The sequence below is a fragment of the Thunnus maccoyii genome, chromosome 12 (assembly GCF_910596095.1).
Source record: "Thunnus maccoyii chromosome 12, fThuMac1.1, whole genome shotgun sequence".
Taxonomy (NCBI): domain Eukaryota; kingdom Metazoa; phylum Chordata; class Actinopteri; order Scombriformes; family Scombridae; genus Thunnus; species Thunnus maccoyii.
The window spans coordinates 15,201,646-15,218,206 of NC_056544.1; the positions used below are offsets into that span (position 1 = coordinate 15,201,646).

General features: G+C 37.6%; 1 protein-coding gene across 7 annotated transcripts in view; it reads right to left on the minus strand.

The window, feature by feature from the left end:
* The window catches only part of tnr (tenascin R (restrictin, janusin)), a 187,589-nt gene that overhangs the window by 51,405 nt on the left and 119,623 nt on the right, over nt 1-16,561 (minus strand). For 6 of the 7 annotated variants that reach the window (XM_042429200.1, XM_042429202.1, XM_042429205.1 and 3 more), the window contains 9 exons: nt 12,326-12,445; nt 12,054-12,197; nt 10,810-10,925; nt 7,296-7,446; nt 3,978-4,156; nt 3,555-3,645; nt 2,761-2,861; nt 1,643-1,745; nt 706-795 (listed from right to left, as the gene is read on the minus strand). In XM_042429200.1, the coding sequence (XP_042285134.1) occupies nt 706-795; nt 1,643-1,745; nt 2,761-2,861; nt 3,555-3,645; nt 3,978-4,156; nt 7,296-7,446; nt 10,810-10,925; nt 12,054-12,197; nt 12,326-12,445 (1,095 nt within the window). The remainder of the gene's footprint in view (nt 1-705; nt 796-1,642; nt 1,746-2,760; nt 2,862-3,554; nt 3,646-3,977; nt 4,157-7,295; nt 7,447-10,809; nt 10,926-12,053; nt 12,198-12,325; nt 12,446-16,561) is intronic. The other variant, XM_042429203.1, reaches the window with a different exon arrangement.

The following is a 16,561-nucleotide window of genomic DNA, read 5'->3' on the forward strand; positions in this document are numbered from 1 at the left end:
AACAGTGAGCAGTGCTGAGCAGTGCCAGGCAGACAGGAGGTGTTATATTATTTAAAGCTATTTGAGAAAGATGTTATAGATGTAGTGCATTTTCAAAGTTCAAAGACTGCACAGAAAAGTGGGGTAGATAGATCAAATTGAGGCATAATTTAGCAAAGTGCAAAATACCTTCAGCCATTACAATGACTGCAAATGGAGGAAGAATGTGCTTGACAGGCGACGTGATGGGAAAGATTAGCAAAGCACCTCCGTGCAGTAACATTTCAAACAGAGGGTTTAATGGAGTCTTTTTTTTTCTTTCAGCCAAACAACTCAAAACACAATAAACATTCAGATAGCAGATTCAGTACTGAGGTAAAGAGAAGGCCATTAGCAAAATGGTATGCGTTATTACAGCAAAAAAATGCTGTAATGGGAACTTTGACCCGAGTCAGTAATATAAAACAGCCACACACTTCCCTAAAACATCACAAGTCTTGCCAAAATCTGATTTGCTTAATTTCACTAAAGCGGCTTTTAATGGTTGGAACAGGAGCACTGACCCTCGACAGTAAATGTGAATAACGTATTATAACAAATGGGACAACAAGCCCGCTGTGATGCCGAGATTTCCAGGACAACGCTGCTGTGATTGACTTAGTGTGTCTTACATGCATGAGTGGATCACTGGCTTTCTACAGTGAAGTATAACAATAATTCACTCACCCGTTCTGGCATTCATAGTCGCTGGTGTGCTCTGGTTGCTGCCTCTCATGGCAGAAATGCCAATACCGTACTCAGTGCCTGGCAGCAGGTCTGAGACACAAAGAAGGAGACACAACCGGTTACTAATTCAACACAAATTATAGCAAGAAGAAACATCACACACTTGTTTCACGCATTCTCTCTCTTTCTCACACAAAAAGTGCACGTCAATTAGATTGAGTTTGTCATAACAGCCCAATTAGCTCTACATCGGTGATGAAGTCTGTGCAAATTTACATGTACATCAGCATGATTTCTGAAGAAATCTCTCTCTTTTTTTGCCAGCTGCATAATTGATCAGTTTCAAATCAATTCAGTGTGTCCACAGTGAGTTTCTCAAGCCACAGAAATAGAGATGAAGAGATAAGTAATGAAAAATGAACGAGAGAGTGACAGATTATTAGTAGAGTGAGAGAAAATTAGAGTGACAGAGGAGGAATGAGAGTGGGGAGAGCATCGATTGCACTGGCCCAACAGTAACACAAGGACCTTTTGCTTCTATTCTTATGCTGGCAATGCCCTTTCCAGCACTATGGCCTTCCAGAAAAAAAAAAAAAAAAAAACATCCCAGCTGACCCCTCCTTTCTGACAGCCTTTCAATATGCCCGCAGGACAACAAGCGTTTCTACAGATACAATCAGTAGCCTGTCAGCCATGTGTTAGCTCTGGAGATAATCCTGCCATGTAAAACACACAGGCACTTTCCAGCTTCCTCAGTACACATTAGATGCACTGTGAAAAAACTGAAGGCATCAGGAAAAAACATTGCACTGAGCAAAATACTCCTACAGATGCTGATGACAAACATTGCAACAGAAATGAATAACAAAACAGATGAACATAAGATGAAGGAATGGATGAATGAAAGAAAAACAACACATCTGTCCTTCTCCCTTACCTGTGAGAATGGTCTTAGTGGTGGCTCCCTCATTTTGGGGTACAATGACTTTTTCATACTGATCTCCTGCTAAAGTGCTGTACACCACCTGGTAGGCATCCACCTACATAAAAACATGATTACATATTTAAACATTTACAACACCAAACCGAAGGTAAAATTTGAAATGTTTGCTCTCCAAAATGAAAGAAATACAAATACTTAGATAAGATCATCTGCAAGTCTAATACAATCAGTCAAGAGCTGTAAATTTTACCCTGCAATGCTGATGGCTCATTGAATAAATTGTGTATTTTGCTTTGGCCCAGTATGATGTTTGGCTTCCTGTTAACACTCTGCAGAATCATAAGGATGAATACTTTTGTAATGCTAACAGGCATTAGGACAGACTGGCTTCAAAAGTCTGAATGTGTGGTAAGTGAGCCCTAGAGTGGTCATTATCACTAGTGATTAAAACTACATGATTTACTACATTTTCTTTCAGAGTAAACCACTTGCATCCAGGGCATGTATTTGCTCCATTCCTGTTATTGGCATTTATCAAGCTAGAAAAATGCACACCCACCTGTGTGTAATAATAAAGTACTCAAGACAACAAGACAGAGTTTAGAAAAATATGAAGAACAAAAACCTGCTTTAGGGTAAGTATGCAGGAAGGGCTAAGGAATGGTGTATAAGGTCAAGATATTAAGGACAAATTAGTTGTTATTTTTACAAAAAGGATATAATGAACATCTATTCAGTGATGACCGTTGCACCTAAGTTGTGCTGAGGTCTGATCATCTTGTGCAAGCAATGTAATATCTGTAATATGTCAACTATAATTATTTTACTAAGTAAACAAAAGGATAAAACAGAGACAAAACTGCTGTTTTCTTAAAAAGTAGAAAATAAAAAAAGTTAAGAACGTATAGCTTCATATTGCTTACAGACTAGATTACAAAAGCACAAGAAAATCTTTCCCAGGATTTTTGTAACACTAGATTAAGCCAGATGTGTTTTACTGCATCAGAATACAAAAAAAAAAAAGAATCAAAAGGAAAATACTTTTTTGTGTTGTCCTACGTTGCATACCCCACTCATTGATTGCTAATACTATTTAGCTCGGGTCTAATTACCTCAGCCTCGCTGTTATCCCATTCAAGCTCGAGGGTGGTGGAGGTCTTGGATACTAGCCGCAGGTTCTTGGGGGCATCGATCTCTGAGAAGAATGATAAAGCTGACAATGTTGGGGACATTGAGACCAATTCTCAGGGATTGTGAACAAGCAAACATCAGCAGTTTAAACATTATTAGACACTGATACAGCTATTGTCGAACTGTTAATTAGCATAGTTGATCTGTATGTGTGATGATATCATCATCATTGCTACACATGTCCATTATTAATTTTAATGTTCTGGTAGTAACATGAATAGAAAATGTAACTTTGGACTTTGTTTCATTATCTAGTTTCCAAGTTGACACTACACAATGTGGCTGTATTATATTATATATCTCTAAGGTACATACAGTATAATGTGACATGCAATTCATCAGTTAGTCATACTTTGTAGTGGTGCTGACGCTGAATGCCTTGTATCATAATAAACATTTCCCGTCATTTGAATAACCTTGAAGTAGATATTTTGACATCATATTCATATATTCTACTCATTTTCAGTTGAAAGTATAATGTAATTTTGATTCATCTGTTATTTGCACTCAAAACAAATCAGAATTATGTTTCACAAATAATGTACTTCGTTCTGCACAAATTTTATCGGAGTGAAAATGACCTTGAACAGACGCTCACTACCGTATCCAATATAGAGAAACAGTATGGTATACATTAGGCCATATGTCATTTTAAGAGGCAAGAATGGGATCACACACGCCAACATCACCACATCTGCTTGCTGTCAGCCCTCACCGGTAATAAATTCAGTGGAAATAGATCCGCTCTCATTTCCTTTCCTCACACCGCTCACTGTCACCTCATAACGAGAGCCAGGACGCAGAACCTGTAGAACAGAATAAACAGACACAGTTTAGTCTGTTTAATCTCTCTTCATGGATTTTGTGGTTGGTTTTGTTTTTATCTCCAGACACAGAAGGCAGGCAGAATCCGAGATTAGATAATTTAACAAGCATGACAAGCACACACACACACATACACACGTTAGTACCATACTTGCAAGTACAATAATAACCCCAAGTCTCAACCCAAAGATAAATGGTTTAACTTGTGAGAGTAAGGCTTTTCTGTCCCCAGATGGCAGGTGAATCCTGATATTGTGACTGTATGATCAGATCTGTGACCCCGCTACATGATAAATTGCACTCCCCTACTCACCTGCAGGGAGTACTGGCTGAGTGTGGGCTGGAGGCGGAAGGTGGTCCGTGGCCCCTCTCCTCCCACGAGGCCATAACGCAGCACAATCTGATCAATCTTTGCTTTTGGCGGGGTCCACTCTACAAACGCTACAGTGTCTGACACATCCCGCACGATCAGCTGAGTGGGGCCATCAATCACTGCAAAGGAAAAAAAGATCTATAATTTTCTGGGTACTGTTGCCATTTCTACACTACCTTTTGACAAGGTTGGGTACTGTTTGACATTGTTGTTGCCAATTTAATACCTGATTCTCAGTTTGATACCAAAACATTACTTAATTGGTGACTTGCTTTGAGGTATGGATGCAACCAGTGATTATTTTCATCATCCTTATCAGATTAATCAGCTGGTGATTGTCTCGAGAAATCGTTTGGTCTATAAATTGTAAGAGACAAATGCCTATGACAATTTCCGGGAGCACAAGGTGATATCATCAAATTGCCAAATTGCTTGTTTTGTCTGATAAACACGCCAAAACATAAAAATGTTAAGTTTACTATCACTTAAAGTGTTTTCCAACCTTTTTAGCGTGTGACCCCTTAAAATAAAGTAGGGTCTCACAACCCCTAATCACAGGTGTCAGAAGTAGCTATGAACTACTTGGATTGTCTCATTTGAATACATTTTCTTGGCCCAAAGAGGTAAAACTATATAATGGTTCACAAATACAAGCTTGGAAGATAATAAATATTGGAGATAAGAATTCAAACTTGTGTGACAGAACTTTGTTTCTTTGTCATTTTCTCATGAACCCTTCAGATTTATTTTATTTACAGAAAAGAAAGCAGCCAGTTCTTACAAGTTCTTCTTAGAGTAGAACTTGAGAATAACATTTGCCATTTTTGCTTGAAAAATTACTTAAACAATTATCAAAATTTGTGCAAATTATTTTTCTGTCTATTGATTAATCAATTAATTGACTAATGATTCAACTCTTTCTTTGAGGAATATGAACACATCTTTTACAAAGCCCTTTGTTAATTTAACACAAGTAACCACATTTCTCCAATGTTAAACATTGTCTAAACACAAGCAGTCGTACAAGAACTTGACCTGAACCTTGCCTGAAATTGGAAAAAAAAGATTAAATTAAACAAAGTCAAAGAATAAGTACACAAAATTCATAATTTGATGCAAACTTTGGGTTTGAACACATTTCAGTCAGTGTCAGAAAGGTATTTATTTTTTGACTACTCACAATGAGGTAAAATTGCAAAGCTTTAAATGAAAGGATGAAAGTTTAACACTCTTTGCTTCACACTTTGCTGCAGTAGATATGGATTTGTTATCAGGAAATGCTGTTGCCTGACAGCCAGGCATGTAAGACTTATCAGACCTGACACATGGTGAAACAATAAGCTTTATCTGTGCAAGGTGTAAAACATGAGCCATGATTAAAGTGTCTCCATGCTGATTGCTGGAAAACAACACTTAGGAAAGCTAAAAACACATCAGGCGTGATAAAGAATACCCATTTCAGAATATCTGACACAAGAGGGATCCGCTAAACATTTGCTCTGCACGTTCTCATTGTTGGAGCATCAATGCCAATATAAAGATTTCAGTCAAGGTAATGGAGTGTTAGAAAATGTGATAATTAGCTCTCTATTTCATTGACCTGTAAATTACATCTTTCCACAAAAGCTATGTTTTGACATCTGTTTAACAGATGTCTGGGAAAATGCAGGTGCTTTTGATCTTCATATCAACACTTTACTTAATGAATCCTACACTAAAGAGGGTGAGAGCCAGACTTAAATGACATTAACGCAGAGTCTATGAAAATGGATTTGAATAATTCTCAAATTAAGATTGGAATAGATGACGAACATGTAATGCGAAGGACTCAAACAAAATAGGACACGACACAATGGTTAGTAGATTATGGATGTTTTAAATGGAAAGCACCATACTGTGCTGTGATAGCATAATTATTCTCTATTGCTGGCCCCAGGGGGAACTCATGTGAATGACATATTTCACACACTGAGCAACAGAGAATCATACTCTCCTCTAAAGTCTTTCTTTAAGCTTTTGAGATCTGAGTCCCAGACTCAGGCTTGACATATTGCAGGTCCACCCTGATCCATGATGTATTAGAAATTGGCCCCTTGGGTATCGTCCTAGAAAACAGCCTGAGGAAGACCACTGCTGAGAACCAGTTCCCACATCAGCTGTCCTCTCCCTCTAGTTTTCCTCTGACAATCGCGCTCTCTCCGTCTCCAAGGAAGGATAAATCTTTGTTATAAATAATTAAGTAACTTCAAATTTGTCTTTTCCTCTTTCTTTATCCAATAAGGTGTCCTGCAGTGAGGCCGCCGTGAAACATTAATGAGAGAGAGCCATGAATTATTAATCGATACTTAATTACAACCTACAAAATGAAGAAAGACTTGACAGGAAATTGATGGTGTTTTGACTGCAGACATCAGAGTCTGAATTGTTACGGATGAGTTTTGAATTGGATCTATTACAGCTGTCTAAGTAGTGTCAGCTGGGTGAGGAGTGGGAGCAATACCTCTGTGGGGTTTACATCATGGACATAAATGGTAGCAGACCAACAAATATGTCAAGGTGACACTCATTGCTTATGCTCTGTGTTTAGCTATGTCTGTGTGGCACGTCTTGAAAGTGCAGGCAATACTATAAAACTTTTCATTGATCAATTGACAGCAAATTAACTTAATTATGTGAATGAATTCATCATTCAAATCGAGTCAAACAAGTCAAGTCAAACATTTGCTTCTTATAGCTTCTCAAATACAAAGACTGACTATTTTTCTTAGTTTTATGTCACTGTAAATGCAAAATATTTGGGCTTTGAACAGTTGGTTGAACCAAAAAATACAACTAGAAGATTTCACTTTGGGTGTAGTCAACAGATTAATTGACAATGAAAAAAGCTGTTGGTTGAACCATAGTTACATTTATTATTAATATGATTTTTTGGTATTGTATGTAGTACTGTGTACATTATGTTTAAAAACTAGTCACTGGTAGAATGATTCAAATCAACAAGTGGACTGCACTGTATACTGTATATACTTCCTCCTAAGGCCATCCATTTGAGTTGTACTCATATGTTGTAAAGACAAGTGAGAGTGTAAATACTGTATATTACTATGGGAATAAAGAAAATTTGGTTTTGAAAATAGGTACTGTATGTTTATCCAAGAATTCAAAACTGAATCTTCATTCCAATTCCAATTAGATACAGATGTGATTTATTATATCTTAACATCACGGTTTATCTTCAGCTTTGCAGTTTTTACTCACGTGTTGTGACAGTAGCAGTGACTGGCTGGCTTCGACCTTGGTCACGGAGAGCCACCAGGTTAACTGTATACTCCTCTCCTGGCCTCAGCCCAGTTTGCACAAAGGAAGTGATAGTGCTGGGCAGTTGTGCAGTCATCCCTCCATCATTGTCCTGGAAAAAAGATAGCTTAGATGTGCTGAGTTGAAAAGGGATTGTGCCACATTGTTTGCATATTTTGAGTAAATGCCAGCTACTGTGTGGCACAAACTTCTTCTCTCAATAGAGATAAAGAATGTGGCAGATAAAAGACCATCCTCACCAGTAAGACATAAACAATGACTCATGCAGCTAATTTCTCCACAGTTGATTTTCTGTATTGTAAAGCTGAAGACTTTTCTTTCTACTTATTTGTAAACTTTTGGATGGTTTTGCACATAAAATTCCCAAACCCTGTTATTTGGTCAATATGGTTATTCATGCTTCAGTGATATTTCTCTGACCATATTCTGCAGAGACAGCACTCTGTACATTCCCAAAGGCATGTCACTCATCCATATGGAGCCCCTGCTATTCCCAGCTGTTGTCAGAGAGACAGTGTTGCACATGCACTTCCTGCCGACAGACAGATGTTACACCTACTGCTGCTCCAAGGTCCCCGAAAACCTGTACTATGAAGGCCTGTATTAAACAGAACATACAACAGTTTGCTCCTTTCCTGAATCAAATCTGTAATTAGAGATGTAATCCATTTAATCACCTCAACTAAATACACACAGCAGTAATATCCCAATAGCCAGTGGTGTTCAATCTCAGTAATAATACAGTTAAATGAAGGCAATGTTAAATGATACAAAATGAATCACCATAACAGTATATCCCACTCCCATCTCCTGTGTCATTTTGCTCATAATTAGTCATTATTCTCTCTGCTGACAAGGTCACTTAGATGAGGAATGACAAAAAAGATTTTTTTGGTCGTTGTGTAAGTGTTTTTATTTAATTAATTTTTTAATATTTATTTAATTTCATTGAGCCAAAATGTGACAAGAATGTATAATTATTATTTTCTATTTGATTGCTTATTCATACATTTTGGTTACTTACTTACTAGCATGGATTTTTTTTTTACATCTATCGAAAAAGTAACATGAAGTTGTTCTGTTAACTGTGTTCTGATTGTTCAAAGAGAGAAATACAGTGACATTATATTTAAAATTAGTTACAATAATCATTAATATCTTAATAACTACTGTACACTGCAAGAATGCATTTTTTTTCTCCAATTTGTCTCCAAAATAATCTAAAACAACAAATAATTAAATAAATAAAACTTTACTGATGTTAAGTAGGAAAGCTTGTGCCATCAATATTATAAGCACATTACCAAAGCAGAGAATGAGAAAAAATAGCAAAGATACCAGTTTAATGCTAATTGATACTGTTGGGGGAAAAAAAGTGTGAACATTTGTGAAATAAGTTTTTTTGAAAACTGTTAAACACACTCAACAGTATCCATAAGACTTATTTCTCCAGAGGGAGACCTGTGGATTATCCAGGGACTTTGTTTCTGGAAAGACATTTTTGAATTTTAATGTATTTTTTGCTGTGAGCACCACAAACAAAATTACATTCACCTTCTTTGTATTGGAGTGGGAGCAGAAAACCTGGGCAATTAAAATGGGGCTAGATACTCTTAGGTGTAAGTGAAAAAATATGTTTTTGTAATTTAGATGAACTGACCCTCTACATTTTTAAACCTAAATTATAATGTGTATGTATTACAAGCTGTTTAGAATGTGCATGGTTCTCCTCTCACTTAATCACCTGATTTCTTAAACAAAATGCAGCTTCTGAGACTCAAATGAGCCAGTTTCACACACAAGACTGATTTTTAGTTGTAGTATAAATTGCTTGCCTGGTGCTGTTTTCCCAGGAGTGAAGGAGTCAGTCACAAAGTGCAATTTGAACAATGTTTCCGCCACTGGCATGCTTTAACTTCATTTCAAGTTTATGTTGTGTTTTTTTAACCAAATGTTTTATGTAAAGAGAATACTTCAGATTTGCACAGACTCATAATGTTTCCTAACCTTTGAGCTTTGAATCACAATGCTGGGATACGTCAGGAAAACACTAATTATTATGCGTGTACATTTACATATCTGTGTGTGTGTGTGTGAAAGTCATCATGTAAGGAAACTTGCCTAACAATCAACAAATTGTTGTTTCGTTTTGTTTATTTAATACAATATAGTATAGTGTTAGTACATTTCTACAAGCAGTTGTACTGACCAACTGTTTTAGCTTTATGGATTTATTACGAAAAGCCCAAAATGAAACATATTAGACGGTGTAGTAGGTATGTGTTACAAAACATTGGCAGTATTTTATTGGATTATCAGATATCCACCTTGGCTGTTGCTAACAGTGTTAGCGGCAGGTCTTGAAGCTCACCCTCCTTTCCTTTTTACAGAGTAGTGAGTTCTGTGTTTGTTCGCATAGGCCAAAGCTTTCATGCCTACTTCCATTACGAGATTGTCAAAATTCACAATCCCCATTGCTGGATTAAATCCACAGGGGGCGGGACTGCCAACTCATAATATGATTTCCCCTGTGGCTGGAGCGCAAAAGGGAAAGTGAGGAAAGACAGAAGGAGGAACAGTTACGGGGAGCAATGGAGGGAGGAAAGAAAGAGAGAGAGGTGAAGGAGAGACAAAAGGATTTGGGGTACCTTCAGGAGTAGAGAGGAGTAGGTTGGGGATGTGAAGAGGAAAAATGTGAGGATAGAAGGAAAGGTTGGATGGTGCTTGAAGAAGAGACAGCAGAGAGAGAATGGAAGATTGGATAGAGAGAAAGAGGAAGGGAAGACTAAAAGCAATAAAATGAAATTAGGAGGACCACTGCTTTTTCATTCAGAAACTTTCTATCCTTAAAAGGGCTTCAAATAAATACAAAAAAGCATCTTAACATCAGATTTAGGGCTTGAGGTCTGGTCAGACCAAAGGATATCTCCCCCAGAGAAAACCTTAAAGGAGAAAACCAATTACTGTGAGAGGGCAAGAGATTAGAGTGCCTAGAGTACCTGAGTTTATAGCGGGAATTAGAAAGAGAAAGGTTTTTGCTTTATGGCTTTAAACCTGGATTTACCAAGGGTTATTCACGAAAAGGGTTTAATGGCTCATCCACCTAATAGCCAATAAGCTTAAGACAATCCGCTTGTCTAATTTGATATGGGCCTCAAGTTGAGCAAACCCCAAGAAAACCTAAATCCATCCTCTTATTTTACTTCCTGTTTCTGCACAGATATTCAAAGTCATTGAGAGTTTGGCATTAGTGACATCTGAAAATATTTCTTTTCAATCAAGAACATTTGGTTCAGTCGTTTGCTGATGATTCATTAAAACCACTACAAGTCAGTATTTTCTCCTCCTGTTCAGCTCTTCTTTTTTGCTTTTCTTACACACGTAAAGATAATGCACTTGTCTCACAAGACTTGCAGTCTTACATTGGCACTGACAGTGAACACATGCACACTACCTTTGGGATGAAGCTGATCTCCCATCCATCGAAGGAATAGTAAAATGGTTGCCACTGGACCTCCACTGACGTCTCTGTGATGGATTTGAAGACTAAACCATCTGGATTGGAGAGGTCTAGAGAGGAAGCCAGAGACGTATTATAGTTCTTCACTGACCCTAATAGCCCATAAATCACTACTCCATCTCATGCTGAAGGTGTACAATGCTGAACTTCTTTCTCTTATACATTTATTTTTCTGTTTTGTTGCTTCTGTATCGGTGCATAGTTTTTAATCAAAAGGTGCTGTTTGTTTGAAAAGATGACCTTCTGCTTCATGAAAAATTATTGATCACCGAGCAGTTTTTTTTCTACTTGCATATGCAATGATTTAACAGTATTGATTATAGTTATACCTAAACCCCTTGAAAAAACAGTTCCTCAGTTTAAAACAAATAACCCTGGCTCATACTTTATTTAGTGAAGTGCTAAAATTATTTTTTTTCACAGGGAGATGTCCTCATAAATCTTAACAGATAATTAAATACAACATTTCATAATTAAGTTTTGCAAAGACAAACCAACAAATCATATCATCACTGAGAAATGGTTGCATCGAACTTAATTACCCTAAATTGACTTTACTACACCAAACACTGAAATTAAATTCACTTATCTGTGAAATAGATAATTTCACAGTCAAGACTGCGCTAATGGTAACATACTGTATGTAGCCGCCCATCAGCTGATGTACAGCCGACACAATTTTCTGTTTGACATTGAAAATAGGCTGTTACTTATTAAGGGGCTGGGTGAGTTTCCATAGTTCTGATAAGCATGGAAGTGACTAGTATGCTTCCCTGCATCTGGTCTGATGACCTGGCATTAACACTGGCAAGAAGTAACACATTCAGAGGGTGCAAACATGTGCATTTCGGTGTGTGCGTGTTTGTGAGTGGGTATTTGAGTGTGAGTGACACTAAGCAGGTGTTACAGGTAGGGATCGAAACCAGTTGGCACAGAGGAGCAGGTTGTATTCTCACTCTATTGACACTGAGAAACACCTCAGAATTGACCAAAAAAAAGTGAGAGACAAGGTTAGTGTGCGTCTGCATGAATGACTGTGTGAGGCATATTATAAGATAGTAAAACTGAGGTATTAAATTAATATTCTGTTGGTCATGGACCAAAAATGGCTGCAATGAAATGTCCTAGAGCCTCCCATGGGAACATTCTGTCAAAACAACCCACATGACTACACTTACAGGTCGAAACAGTTATGCTGGCAGGGACGCTGATACTGTTGTTAATAACAGCAAATACGTTGATGTTGTACTCCATGCCTGTTTCCAGGCCTGAGATAGTGCAGGTGGTGGTATTCCCTGGAATCCTTATCTCTAGTTGCACACCTTAGAGAGAGACAGGTAAAAAGATAAACAGATAAATGGATGCCCTTTTTGTAAAATAGGCTTTAGTCCAACACATTTTCAATCAACTGAAACTGAAATTACAACCTCTCTGCTATCTCTATACTTACCTCCAGGGCTGCTTGGTGTGTAGGTCACCAAGAAATCTGTCAGCACAACCGACCCCTCCCACTCCAGGGTAATTGTTCGATCCGTCACCCCTCGTATCTTCAGGTTCATGGCAGGTGCCACTGTTAAGGGGAAAAAAAGTGAATTATGTTTAATAAAGTTGTTTTTTATATGTTTTTTTTTTGGTCTTACTGTACAATGAGAATGATAATATTTAACCACAATGTCAGCATTGTACTAACTGGCGAGTGAACTGCAAATATTAAAATGTTAAGCAAATGTTGGCAACTCCTGTTAACTACAGGTGAAGATGGTTTTGTGTTTTAGTTGAAACTACCCTAAATACCCAACGCCCAAGTCAAAATCCTGTGCCTGTGCACTTGTAGATAGTGTCATGTGGCCTTCTGTAATCTGCATTTTGAATTATATAAGTATATTAAAAAAAATGTTCCAGACAGCTTGCTGAGTATATCTCAGACTCGAGCAGACTGCTTTGTGTATGTGCATTCCAGCCTGTAAAAGAAGCAAGTGCTTGTGGCAACAAGAGGCTGAGTGTTAACATGAGAGCGAGAAGCACAGTCATTCATTCGGGCTGAAGTGGAGATAGTGAAGTAAAGCCATAAACCTGAGAGGTGGCGTTGAATGTAAATGTGGATGCATAAACAAGAGTGTTTACAGCATCCTATGCCAAAAACAATGAGGAGTAAGAGGAGGAGGAGGAGGAGGAGGAGAAAGAGGAGACAGGTGAAGGACATAAAAGAGGAGAAGACAAGACAGAAGGTACAAACAGTTTGAGTTGGAGAAACAATGAGCAGGATGAACCGTCAGACAGACGACAGAAGAGAACAGGAGAAGAAAAACAGACAAGATGTTGTGGAGACTAACTGACTAAGATAGACAGACCATTAAATGAGAGGCAGTGAATAAGGGAAGTAGATGAAACAGAGAAGGGGAGAGAGATTGGCAGAGGGTAAAAGAGCAGTGAGTGTGATGGTGTGATAAACAACCTCTCATCTTCATCATCTCTACATCCTGTGATACAGGACTCAACGGCACAGCACTGAGTCCTCCTTAGGGAATCTGTGGACACTTTGTTTCAGCTACTTCCTCACACACTTGACAGATGGGCAGTACAGTAGCTTGCTCAGTTTAATACAGTGATCCTGCACTGGGGGGGACAACTGCAGCATTCACTTAGCTTGATTCATTTCATTAATCAGATGAAGCTTCATCAAGTATATGAAGGGAATAACAAAATCAAAAGGTGGAGCACTAATCCATGAGACAGAAGAAGAATGATTGAATGGGGTCATGCAGGAGGTTGAACAGACAATCTGCTTGAAAGTAAAGACACTCATACCTATAGAAAGTGAAGGGGAGACTCTCAAGTGAGCACTTTGGAAAATGATGATCTGACAAGTCAGTCAACAATTTTGAAGCTGAAATGTGCAACTTTCTGCTCAAGACACAGCAAAGTCTTGCTTCATTGTCTCACGTTGTTGCTATATGAAAGGTCATCAACAACCAGCTAATTTTAATGCAATTATGAAATTGTCACTGTTCGACCATTGTAAATTGGGTTAATTTTCAACTTCAGTAATTTTGAAAACAACAGTAATTTTGATTTCCCAACTTTATCTCACTGTTTTCCTCTCTTATTCTTATCTCACTTGAAGCACATTTTGTTTTGGGGCATCTAAAGATGACAAAGACAATTCAAAGACCTTTGCATTTGTCCCTCAGTAGAGTTGAAAATGATTCACCAAACATACCCCATATGAAGAGACAGCTTAACAAAGCTTGTTTACTACTTTGTTTACTGATATTCAAAAATGACATCAATATACATATATATATTACAACGTACTCTGGTAATATCACTTGAGAACTAACTCAAATGCTCAAGGTTTTTGACTTCTCGATTCCTGGAAAATTGTAAAACCTATTTTCAGGCATGTATCCTTCCTGAGATTTGTTTCAAAAGGGCAGCTTGCTGAAGGTTATTCAAGAATCTCGCCTGGAGTCTTAAAGTCTCATTAGATCTAATCAGTATTCTATCATAGGCGGATACAGCAGTATCTACCAAACCAAAACCTTGACGGTAAACCTCCAGCTGACAACAGAGGTCAGTACATCATCAGGGGACAAATTTACCTTTAGGGTACTTTGTATGATGGTATGGAAGATTTCAAATGCCAAAATGAAAACAAATCAGAAATAAAGTGAAATACAATAAACAATGGGCCTCGTGCAAGAAGCACTCGTACAAACAAATTTGCTCTTAAAATCCACATACAAGTGATTTAAGAACATTTGTGGCATTCATCAATTTTCTTGTACTTAGAATTTTCTCTTAAGACAAATGAAATTCACGAGTGGTCCAGACCTGTCGTACATGTCATTCAAAGATCATCTCTGCCTTTCTTGAATGGGGAGAAGTATAACAAAGTATTAGAATACAAAGTTAGTGCAAAATTTATATTCTGTTTACCATACTTTCATTATCATGGCTGCCAATTTACTGAAAGGTTTTTTAGATTTTACGATTTTTATGGCCATATTTTGGCACAGCAACTTCTACATTTCAGTAGTTACTAGAAAACTTCTCTCAATCCAAGCTTCCCCGGTGTCTTTGCAACACTCTGTCCAGTATCATCTTGTGTTGCAGCTACCAGTGTAACATCACCTGTAGACTATAATATTCAACTCTAATATCTCTGTGACCATCACATGACTGCCTCCCATCATGGATCACTTTGCTTTAGAGAGATTTCTTTTAGCATCTCACTTAACATCAAAGCATTCCCTCTTTATTTCTGTCACAGTGCAGAGCTGTTCTGATGACATGTTAGCCGGATTCATATTTTCTAATTGTTTCGGGTCTCCTAATGTCACTCTTAAATTTGTTTGTCTTCTGATTGTGTGATGTTTTTACTCTTTGGGAACTAGTTGTGAATGAAACTTTCCCACAAACAGAGCAGAACATGAAAGCTTACATGGCATTTTTAGGGCGTGGATTATGCTAATGATCACATCTCATGAATGCACACCTCCACATGAACAGGCGTCGTTTATCAGGCTGAAACGAACAATTTGCGATAAGCTCAGGCAGTTAAGAGAGTTTGTTGAATCCCGCGTAGGATTTTCTTATTTTCCTCTTATTGCTTTGTGCAAGAACAAATATAAGAGAAAAATAAGAAAAAACGTATGCATGAGGTCCATTGTTATTTGTATTTCATTTTTTCACGTGTTTACTGTGTCATAATTAAATGAAAAAATATTATTTAGTTGTTTGTTTCTAATAAGTGAATTAATTGTTTTTCCATCTCATGGCCTGGCTCCCAAAGCTGTGATTGGACAGCTCATTGTTTCTGATTTTGGCATGAACAGTGTTCATCATCATCACCTCATCTCAAAAAAGAAAACTCTCCCCTTCACATATGACAACTAATGACAGCGCATTGTATTTAGTATTGGCAGCTCTATGCTACTCTCTGCTGGACAACCCTGAAATGCAATACTCCTCTTCACTTAGTTTTGATTTCAATTCATGTTACAATTAAAAACATTTAATTCAGTTATTAAAAACAATGACACAGTAAATGCATACATAAAAAGAAGATATGAATAAAATGTGTATTGTACTGTATTTCACATGATATGTTTGATTTGTTTTAATTTAGGCATTTAAAATCTTCCATATCATGGCAGATCGCTTGACAATTTGCTTAGCTGAGTAAACTGAAACTTTCATAGTGAGGAATGATATTTTTGGGTTTGCGTGAAATAGGGAAAATTTGACTAATACTAAAGCTCCTTTGGCAGACCACCACCGCCGCAGAATGAATAAAGGGGAAACACTAAACTTCCTGTAATTTAGAGGATTGATCCAAACAGCATAATAAAGTCAACCTATCAGTAGTTTCTATACACAGTCCACAACTGTAAAGCTGTATCACAGCACTGGATGCACAACTATGTGAGAAATGTAGTGTCACTTGTCACATCCGCTGCACTCAGATGATGTCAACAACATGAGAATGTCACCGGTACTTTTCCACTGTGGCATCAGGACTCATTGAAATTATCGTGGAATACCTCCGCTGTCAAGATTAAATGCCACTCTTCAGCACAAGTTGATCTCTGCTTTGAGGGAGGATATACAGTATTTTTATGTAAAGATACACTGTATCTTATCCCATGTCTGAAACATCCAATTTAAATTCAACAGCCTCCAT